Raw genomic sequence first — 10,583 nt, 5'->3', positions numbered from 1 at the left:
AAAAATAAGTTGTTACGTAAAAAAAATAAGTAAACGAAAAGCATCTTTATGAACCCAACACAAGCAATAGCGCTGGCAGCAGTGTTCTCGCCTGTCCGTTTTCCAGGTGCTGTAAGTCAGTCATCTGCAGATGGCCTCAGTGATAACATAGGTTTGCTTATGCCAAACAGCACGAAATGCCTTCCGGGACCTCCACCGTTGCGGGGGCTAGCGGCTACGGACGGTCAGCCGTGCAAACTTAAGCATCCCCCCTCTGTATTCCCGTTCCCTCCCTTCCTCGATCTTCTTCCCTTTCCTCCTCTCCCTCCCTCCCTCCTTCCCCCTTTCTCTCTCTCCCTCTCTCTCTCTCTCTCTCTCTCTCTCTCTCTCTCTCTCTCTCTCTCTCTCTCTCTCTCTCTCTCTCTCTCTCTCTCTCCTCTCTCTCTCTCTCTCTCTCTCTCTCTCTCTCTCTCTCTCTCTCCCCCCTTTCCCTCCGCACGGGCTCCTCGACATGGGTAACTGTCAAGAGCAACTGCTTTTCTGTTCCCTGCTAGTCTTCGCTGCGGGGCTTCACTTTCATGTAGGCGGCGTCCATCTTGGGTGACAACAGGAAGCCTGTCATATTCATTGGCATGGGCGGCGGCGGCGTGCGCGGCCCTGGTCTCAGGTTGCTCTCACGCAGGATTGCAATGAGTGCCACCTTGGCCTCGAACAGCGCGAACCGCATGGCGATACAATTGCGCGGTCCGTTGCCGAATGGCAAGTAGGAGCACGGATGGCGCTTCTCCTTCTCCTCCGGCAGGAAGCGATCCGGATCGAACCGCAGCGGATCCGGGTAGATTTCCGGGTCCCGATGCATCACCAATATCGGCATCTGGACGAGGACGCCACGCGGGATGTGCACGTCCGTCCCCGGCAGGATGTAGTCCTTGGTGCACTGACGCTCCAGACGGGGTCCGGGTGGATAGATCCGCAGTGTTTCGCTCAGCACGCGGTCCATGTAGGTCATCTCGGAGACTGCTTCGTAGGTCAGCTGGCCGCCGTGCCGCTCGAGCACGCCGTCGATTTCGCGCTGTGCAGCCCTCTGGCAGTCGGGATTGGTGGCCAGCGAATACCCGGCGCAGGTCAGGAGTGTGGCCGTCGTGTCATAGCCGGCGATGAAGAACATCACCGACTGCGCGACGATGCTGTCATTTGTGAGCACGCGGTTGCCGTCCTTGTCCTTGGTCTCCAGCAGCAGCTGGAGGAAGTCCCGACGAGAGCTGCCTTTGTCGTCCCGATGGGCGATGGTTTTATTCACTACTCGTGAGAAGAAACTGTTTGTTTGCAGGCTGGGATCCGGAAGTTTGCTATAAAGCCACGTTGGCAACGTCAGGAGAGCGACGAAGTGGATGAATCCATACGTCGTTGGTGGCTTAAACAGTTCACCCGCATGTGTTGCAAACTCTGTGTTCGGATCTTTGAAAGAGTTGCAGTTCACACCAAAAGCACACGCAGCAATGTTGTCCATGGTGAAGCGACCAAATGACTCCTTCATTTGGACCTCGCCGTTCTGTTTCATTTCTTCCAGCAAGTACTTGCTTAGGTTGGAGGCATTATCCAGACAAAGCTGGTGCATTAACCTCATCTTACTTGAAGAAAAAGTCGGCGATATTACCGATCTGGTTTCTCTCCACTTCTTTCCATTTAGTACAGAAAGCATTTCCTTAAACACGTCGCTAAACACGAGATCCCTACGGTCGGTGAAGTGCTCGAAATCTTTGACGGTGATGGTACGAATCAAATCCGGGTCTCCTACGTACAGAATGGGCCGGTGCATCTCCATGTATCCACAGTACTTCTTCCCACCCTGCTTGTGGTATATCCATTCTTCAAAGTCAAGCATCGACGTCACAAATGGGGGACCAAACCCGTTACCCCAGGGCAGTTTGGCGCGCGGCCCCTTCACGCCGCGCGAAGGCCAGAAGTCGTAGTCCTTGGTGAGGAAGTAGTAGACGGCGCCGAGGGTGGCGGCCAGGACGGCCAGCGACACGGGACTCAGCAGCCAGCCGAGCAGCCGGTACAGCAGCGATACCACAGCGCCGATCATGGCGCGAGCTCCCTCTCACGCCGACCTCAACGCACACACCAGAGAGCTGGGACGCGCCGCACTCCAACTGACGCTTGGTAGCGTCACGCGCGCCAATTGGCGGTTGGGTGCCAAAGTGCCAAGATGCCCGGGCACTTGGGCCTAGAAATAAACCAAGGGTGTGTAACGTGCGGCGATGCATGGCCTACGGGGGCGAGAGGAAAAGGGCAAGAGCGAGGGAGACGGAAACTCTGAAAATATCTGAAAGTTGCAGATACTGAAGTTTGCAAAGTTGTCGACCGAACTGTACTGAGGCATTGATTGAGTGAGGCGCGTTTACTGAACAGATCCTTAAAACACCGATGTAGTCAGGGAAACAGAACAGGAGGAACGCTTGGTCCCTTAATTTTTGGGCTGAGGGCCAACTTCGGTATGGCTAATCTGAAGATATGAAGGATCAAAATGGAGCTATTTTCTCAGATTGTTAGTGAACTAGAAACGGCGTTTGTTATGGAATTCACAAACACTTTTGGTTGATTTTATTTTGCATCTTTTCCTTACTTACGCGAATTTCGTCTTTTTAGCGCGATCGAGACAACACTTAGCGTGATAGAAGTTGGCTGCTTTACGGGTCTTGATCAAAATGACTTGTGTCGGCGATGAGCGATATGCGCGCTGCTTTGTTTATATTTAAGCTTTCTGTTCTGAAATCGTTATGTACAGCGTCAAATCGCCATCACCAATTCACGCACCACGTGAAGGGGACGAGTACCAAAAATTAACGGTATCTGTCACTGCCACTGACCCATAGACAAATCCAGGATATTGTCAGAAGGAGGACACGTGACATGTGTTTCTCAGGTCGGCAGTTTGATTGAGATGCATTTTCAGATCGATATTTGCAACTTTGACCTGCCGTGGGCCTCATATTAGTTTTGTATTCTTCAGGTCTTGTGTTCTTCATGTTGAAGAGATCTATATCTATGTTGAAAAGTTTGTTGCAAAAGTCGAAGCCGTCTGCTTTAATGGCATGGCCTTAGACCCACTACGACCCGTTCACTGGTAACAGGGAGGATCTGCAGTATGTTACGCGCCAGTCTCAGTGTTTGTATTTGCCATCATCAAAAGGTCACACAACATCTGTGTGCAGGCTTTCAGGTCAATCCAAAATCCACTATCGGGGGCCAATGCCGACCAGAATGTAAATGTGAATATGATGTCAACTGAACGGACAAACTTGGATAATGGTGCCGCTGCCCCTCCCTGTCAACGCTCTGAATTTCTTCCTGTAATTTTAACTCTTATTTCAGCTATTTTGTATACGGAAAGCTGCCTGAATACGAGAAACTGGTGACAAGATGTGCGACTGGCTGCTAAGTATCATCAATCTCAGGCATGATGATTGATCAAAATTACAAGCTAACCTTATTCGTGGTACAGACACTAGACATTTTATGATTTTTTACGATGATATAGAGTGAGGAATTTTAACGCACATAGGTATTTGACTCATAACACGCCCGGGCGGCCAGCTGGACACTCTTCGCTCGGGTGGGGGTCAATCTGACCCCCCCCCCCCGAGATCTAAGGAACTAAGAGAGCTAGCAACATCACATTCACAGAGTGTCTTGATCTGTACGTCAACTCATTTAGGTCAAAGTTTAAGGCTCCTAGGTCATGACCTTTGGGTCAAATAAGGTCAAACAAGGTCAAATTCCAGGCTGGTCTCTTTAAGTGCCCTCATAACCTAGAGAACTGTTTCTAAGCCAAAGATCACCTGTTCATTTAATGTCAATGAGCTTGTTTGACCTTTTGCAGGTCATGGTGACCAAAATCATACAAGACTGCTTGAAGTTCTGCATTTGAATAAGCGACAAAGATTACACTAGGCAGTGTGTTCCTAAAAACAAAATGTTGCCCTGGGTCATTTTAGGTCAGTCACATATTCTGACCTCTAAGAAGTCCATAGAAGATGCAATATACGGTTTTTGTTATCAATAAATTCGAAATGAGCACCAGAAGCTATCTCATAAAGCAAGCCCTAGTGATAGAACAGGCTAGTTTTGGCCTTGGTGTGACCTTCATACCAGACCTTATATCAATGTAATTTGTTCATTTATTGTTGTGTTACCTAAGAAGGTATCTCAGAGATGTATGGCTCCGTCTAACACTCCGTTGTTGCATCAGATTGAACGATTCCCTAGAAATTGACTTCGCTGAAACCGTGGCCTGACTTTGACCTGCCACAGGTCAGCGACCTTACAAGGTACATCTAAATTTTTGACACCAAACGATCCGCTGTTCGATTGCCAACAAGGAAATTTGGCGCGGCCACGCCGCGTCGTTCGGAAAGCATTCCGGAAAAACCCTCCGGGGGCCAATTTGACCCCCACCCGAGCGCATGTCAACATTCGTTGGCTATCTGGCTGCTGTTCTATGCGGCAAAGCCTCCGAGAAAATCGTTTCATTTCGTGAGAAACTTCTGACTTTCGTGTCGGTATGTTTTTTGTCAAGCTCGTACCTTCCCCGGATCACGATCTTAACACCTCAGCCCAGGGCAAAGACGCCCATTTAGGATGGTAGCAACGCCGCCTTCGCCGTCGCCGCCAGGAACTCGGGCTGAGCAGCACTGGATCGTGTAGCATACTGATAACAGACATGAAGGTACACCTACAGGAGTATTCCATTAGCTCGAAAACCAAGACACGGAGAAACAGGTGTCAATATGTCAGTGGCTTGGTAACAAGACCAAGCATTAACCACAAGATCATCGTGGTTTGCTGATAACGCGCATTTTTATCGGTGGCAACGTGAACTAAAAAGCAACGTGCGCTGTAAAGAAATTAGGTCCGATATCGTACCGCGGCGACCGCTGCACTTAATGCAGCGCACCGTACAGATGGCAACGTCTAAGGTATTATTGTACCATGGTCCACTCTGCAGTCTCTTAGGTCTTTCGGATCATTCCGGGTTTATTACGAATCATTCCTTCCTCCATGGAGGAAGATGTCTCCCGCGCGGCAACAGGGAATGCGCAGTCGTACATTGAAGTCTTGGGACAGCTCTGGTAGTGGAGCACACACGTGCAAGCCTGCCAGTCAGTGGTGTCAGCAGAATGGCACCACACTTCATTACTCCCACGGATCGTCGTCGTTGGAGCTTTGCGAGGCGCTCAGCTGCTAAGGCTACATCGCGTCGCCTCCCTCTCACCTTGGCAGGATAGCCGCGCACCGCGGGAAATCAAAACCCGTACCTATGGTTTCGCAGACGCGCAGTAGTTAATGCAGACACGTTTGAGGAAAAAAAGAGAGAAAAAAGGTGTGCATGTTTCTCTGTCAGTCTAGTTCAGCCAAGGGACGTTGAGAGTAGAGGGAACAGAAATAGCAGAGCATATTTATCCAGTCCAGTAGCGGGTGCAAGCCGTGGATGTGCTTACAGTCGCGTAGATAATAAGACTACTAAGTCGGCAACAACCGCAGGAATGACAATGCAATGCCGTATGAAAACAATCTACAATAAACTGTCATTTTTGCGACGGTTTCCGCTAACGATGGCAGTTGGTTCACCAGCGAGCTTCTTCTGTCGTCTGCCTGTCAGCGTGACGCATACGATGGGCGCAACCGTTAACTTGCCGATCGGATAATCCAGCGTATAATGATGACTGGCACTTGCCGCGATACAGCATACAATGGGGAAAGCAACGGGGAAGACAAGTAACTACCAGGCGAGCATCTCCTTTTTGGGCAATTTTCGAACGACAAGAATTGCATTTCTTTCTATGATGTCTCCATAAGACTTGCTCCACGAGTATTAATGAGTGTCGCACATCCATACTAGAACGAGGCTTACCTCATGCTGGGCTGCAGCACGCACATGCTCCCCTGCCCTCAGCCTGCTGCTCGGTACCTCCGCATCAATGGCAGCCGTTATTCGGCCAATAAGGTACCTCAGCTGATTGACGAGGTAACCTGCCCAGCCGTCCTATACATTTCCTGTTCTACTAATGTTAGAAAGTCTCGATCGGCCGAAAGTGAGGCAGATTTGGGGATCTCCTGCGCATGGTCATACTTCTTAGAGAAGTATGACCCTCCAAGAACTCCAGTGTCTCGCACACGTATTGCGCGACCGCCGGTTTCGGCCAGAACACATTTTCACTATTGTGACATACTTTTGAATGTCAGGCAGCAGGGGTCAGCAACCCCTGCTGTACTTCTGGTAGCCTGTGGCCCCGGTCGCAAAATCCACGCTCTGGGTTTTTACCATCCTGGACACCGCTTTTGGGGAGATGGCCAGCCATATGGGAACCTTTCATGACGACTACCCAGTACGTCGCGGTGTTGTTCTGTCAGGAACACCTCAAACTGGCCCGGTACATAGTACCTCCAACTGGCCCAGTATATAGCACCTCCAACCGGCCCAGTACACAGCACCTCCAACTGTCCCAGTATACAGCGCCTCCAACTGTCCCAGTATACAGAACCTCCAACTGGCCCGGTATATAGCACCTCCAACTGGCTCAGTATATAGCACCTCCAACTGGCCCAGTATATAGCACCTCCAACTGGCCCAGTATACAGCACCTCCATCTGGCCCAGTATATAGCACCTCCAACTGGCCCAGTATATAGCACCTCCATCTGGCCAACGTCTCAGTACATAGCACCTCCAACTGGCCCAGCATATAGCACCTCCAACTGGCCAACGTCTCAGTATACAGCACCTCCATCTGGCCAACGTTTCAGAATACAGCACCTCCATCTGGCCAACGTCTCAGTACATAGCACCTCCAACTGGCCCAGCATATAGCACCTTCATCTGGCCAACGTCTCAGTACATAGCACCTCCATCTGGCTAACGTCTCAGTACATAGCACCTCCAACTGGCCCAGCATATAGCACCTCCATCTGGCCAACGTCTCAGTACATAGCACCTCCAACTGGCCCAGCATATAGCACCTCCATCTGGCCAACGTCTCAGTATACAGCACCTCCAACTGGCCAACGTCTCAGTATACAGCACCTCCATCTGGCCAACGTCTCAGTATACAGCACCTCCATCTGGCCAACGTCTCAGTACATAGCACCTCCAACTGGCCCAGCATATAGCACCTCCATCTGGCCAACGTCTTAGTATACAGCACCTCCATCTGGCCAACGTCTCAGTATACAGCACCTCCATCTGGCCCAGTATGTAGCACCTCCATCTGGCCAACATCTCAGTATACAGCACCTCCATCAGGCCAGCGTCTCAGTATACAGCACCTTCATCCGGCCCAGTATGTAGCACCTCCATCTGGCCCACGTCTCAGTATACAGCACCTCCATCTGGCCGACGTCTCAGTATATAGCACCTCCATCTGGGCAACGTCTCAGTATACAGCACCTCCATCTGGCCAACGTCTAAGCTGGCGGCCACTTGACTTCTAGTATAAATAAGGTGGCTTCCATCGTCCAGCATTACAGCCGGTTCTCTCCCGATGCTCAGGAGGCTACGGGACACCTGTTTAAGTTGGAGACGCAGCGTCTTGGATGGCTTTGTCGTGACGAGCGCGGCTTTCATTCTGTCCGTGTACTGTTGGTGGTTTCTGTACGTGCACTGGATGCCCCGTTCTGCCACAATTTGGCCTGCACATGTAGCCGCAGTCAACGCGTCTTTGCAGATCAGGAGATAGGTTAACTCCAGTTTTGTGAATGGCGGCACGAATTGGTGCACGCCTTCCTTCTTCGGCTACCTGGACCGTCAACCTGCAAGATCCCCCCCCCCCCCGCCCCGGTGTCTGCAGTCTCATTTGACTCCCGCTCACCACCAAGAAAGTAATGTATTTCATTTGCCTTGCTTTTTCCAACGCGCGTGTTCTGTTAGGCACGCGACACACTAATGTGTTAAAATGTTTGTGTTGTAAATGCTAAAAAAGCTTGAAACCCGCTGTTTAGACAAAAAGACACGCGACTTGGAGGTTCAATGCGAAGTCTTAGTCTTCCCGCGAATTTTGTTGCCAGCCCCGCGAATTGTGCAGCCCCGCGAATTCAATGAAACATTATACTATGGCTTTGATTTCTCTCCTGGGCGTTAAGCACAATAACTCTTTTTAAAGCGCACTTTGGTTTTGGGAAGCGAAGTATCGCACGGTCTGTAGTCACGCGCTGGTTCAGACTTCAACCCATGCACTTCTCGGTGAAGTGGCCGCTGTCTCCCGCTGTGCCAATCACAAACGTTCCTTTGTACTGACGTCATTCATGCCAGAAGATGTCCCACTTTTAAGCCCACAGGCACGCAACGTGCGGGTCAAAACAGCTCAAAGCATCATGCTGGTCGGGCGCCTCCAACATTTTCTCCGCAATTGGCTCATTGAACCGTCCAGTTATGCTCATTAACTTGGCTGACAAACACTCTAGGTGTCATCGACATTTAGCGTTTCAAAAAGACCCCATATGAACACAATAGAGCTGGATTTCTCAGTCATGTAACGACAGTCATATGCCGAGATGCATATTATATGAAAGCACTGATAACCCTTCGTACTAACGTGCATCACTAAATGGGAAATGCCGTTACATCCGTTCCTTATGGGATTAGACCCCTGAAACAGGACTGGCCCATAGGGCATGTTCAGCCAAATTAATGAACATCGATTGACGGTCTGAGGCAATTTTGAAAAAGTGGTAGGACCACCCCAAACTTCTTTTATAGTCTATAACTTTTCCAATTGACAAGGCAGACGATTTTCGTGTGCACCATTGCCTTCGCGATTAGTGATATGTTGCCTGTTAGAGTTTCGTTGTGCTGTGGGAGATATTGGCCAGTGAAGCGAATTCCATCACTTTGTGCTGCCAAAGCTGGGCTCAGTGTGGGCTATCTTTCACTTCACGACGGCCCCATGATGATCGAGCAAGAACGCATCTGGCAGCACCGGGGACCCCGCCTTCGACGTGTGCAGCGCCAGCCAAGGTCGCCGAGGCCAGACCACTCGAGCCATGATTACACTGCTCAGAGGCTTCCACGAGGGCGTGAGCAGAGGCGCGCGCCGGTCGTATATCTGGCCGGCCGCAGGCGAAAAGAAAAAAAGGAGAGAACGCGACGTATTCCAAACAAGAGTCGGAGTAACAGCGCTGTGACAGGGGCACTCAAGCCCTGAGCATTACAATGCTCACGGGTTTAAGCACGACCAAAAAGCGGGAAGAACCTTCACAAAGGGCACTTTTTCCTCCAGTCATCGCCACGCGCAGGCGGTGTTGACGTAAGCCTTCTGAGCCACAAGCGGAGCTCATGGCTTACCCGGTCTACTCCGCTCCAACACCGCTGACGCACGCTTTGGTAGTCTGAACAGCGCTCAGCCCAGTTATCTGATTTCAGACAGCTGACCGCACCGGACCAGCCGTTGATGGATAGCGAGGCACGCGACGCTGTAACCCGTGTTTTCGCGTGCCGAGTGGGGGCATGGGCCGCTACCCGTCTTCAGTGTTGGTGAAATTCAGCGCAAGCTTCAAATTCATGCATGGGAGAATGACCTTGAAAACAGGGTGTGCCCACCCCCCCCCCCCCAACATAAAGTTTGCCGATCTTCTTTCGCTAGCGGCCGCACCTCAAAAGAAACAAAGAATGAGACGACCACCCCCGTCGCAGGCAGACCCTACTGGCCAGTCAGCAGTACTGACGGGCCACGCCGTACGCGTCGGTCCTGAAATGTGAGCCCGCTCTCACATCGCGGCAAGGCGGTCCGCCAGACACTCTCTGACCGCGCCGCTGAACACGCCAGTGTTCCGCGCTGTTCACCAACACAGCATCTGCCTTACAGGCTGTGCTCATTTATTGAGTAAAACACGATGGACATATCATACGCTACCTCAGCGATTTAAGGTTGGCGCCTACTGTACTCGACAGTATACAGCAGTGACGCACACCCGACCCGGAACCCGTTCGATCCCCCCCCCCCCCCCCCCCCCCAACACACACCATTCCTCAGCCCACGTGGCGTCGTGACGCGCGGCAGCGCACCAACGCATCAAATGGCAACTAATGGAGATAATGCAGCGCACGAAGGAGCGTCAGCAGTTCGTGGACGACAGCTGGCTGCGCCTCTCACGTGGCTGAGGTGAACAGACCGTCCTTTGGCAGTGCTTGGACGCACCCCACGGCAAGACCCCCAGGCATGGTGTGCGGCGGCTACGACGCGGCACGAATGCGGCAGACGGGGGATATTAAGGGCGTCGGTGTTCGGCACCACAACAGTCAGGGCAACAGCGGCGGAACCAGAAGAGTGATTGGAAACCAACAATTTGACCGTGTTATACATCCAGTCGCCTCGCACTGACCTACAGAAATCAGCATCAATCATGGGCCGGCCAGGAAACACATCTAACAGCCAACTGTAGGCTTGAACAATGCGTTAATGAACGAGCAACTGCAAGGGCACCAAGCGAGATACATAGTGCAAGACATCCTTGACGAGGTGATTCTAAATGGCCGGCAACGGGCGCAAATGCGAGCCCTATGTTGCCATTCAGATCATCAGTAACGAAATCATGTGGAGTAACACC

At 51.4% G+C, this 10,583-nt stretch overlaps 1 protein-coding gene across 1 annotated transcript; it reads right to left on the bottom strand.

Annotated features, from left to right (window-relative positions):
• Nucleotides 1-520: 520 nt before the first annotated feature.
• On the bottom strand, nucleotides 521-2,030 carry LOC119106070 (cytochrome P450 9e2-like). Its single transcript, XM_037229667.1, has one exon. The coding sequence runs from the start codon at nucleotides 1,862-1,864 to the stop codon at nucleotides 530-532; it is 1,335 nt and encodes a 444-aa protein (XP_037085562.1). The 5' UTR covers nucleotides 1,865-2,030; the 3' UTR covers nucleotides 521-529.
• Nucleotides 2,031-10,583: the final 8,553 nt, after the last annotated feature.

Source organism: Pollicipes pollicipes, unplaced genomic scaffold (genome assembly GCF_011947565.3).
Source record: "Pollicipes pollicipes isolate AB1234 unplaced genomic scaffold, Ppol_2.1 Scaffold_6138;HRSCAF=7277_pilon_pilon_pilon, whole genome shotgun sequence".
Taxonomy (NCBI): Eukaryota; Metazoa; Arthropoda; class Thecostraca; order Pollicipedomorpha; family Pollicipedidae; genus Pollicipes; species Pollicipes pollicipes.
Note: the sequence above shows the minus strand (reverse complement) of the source record. Positions and strands in the feature narration are given on the sequence as shown.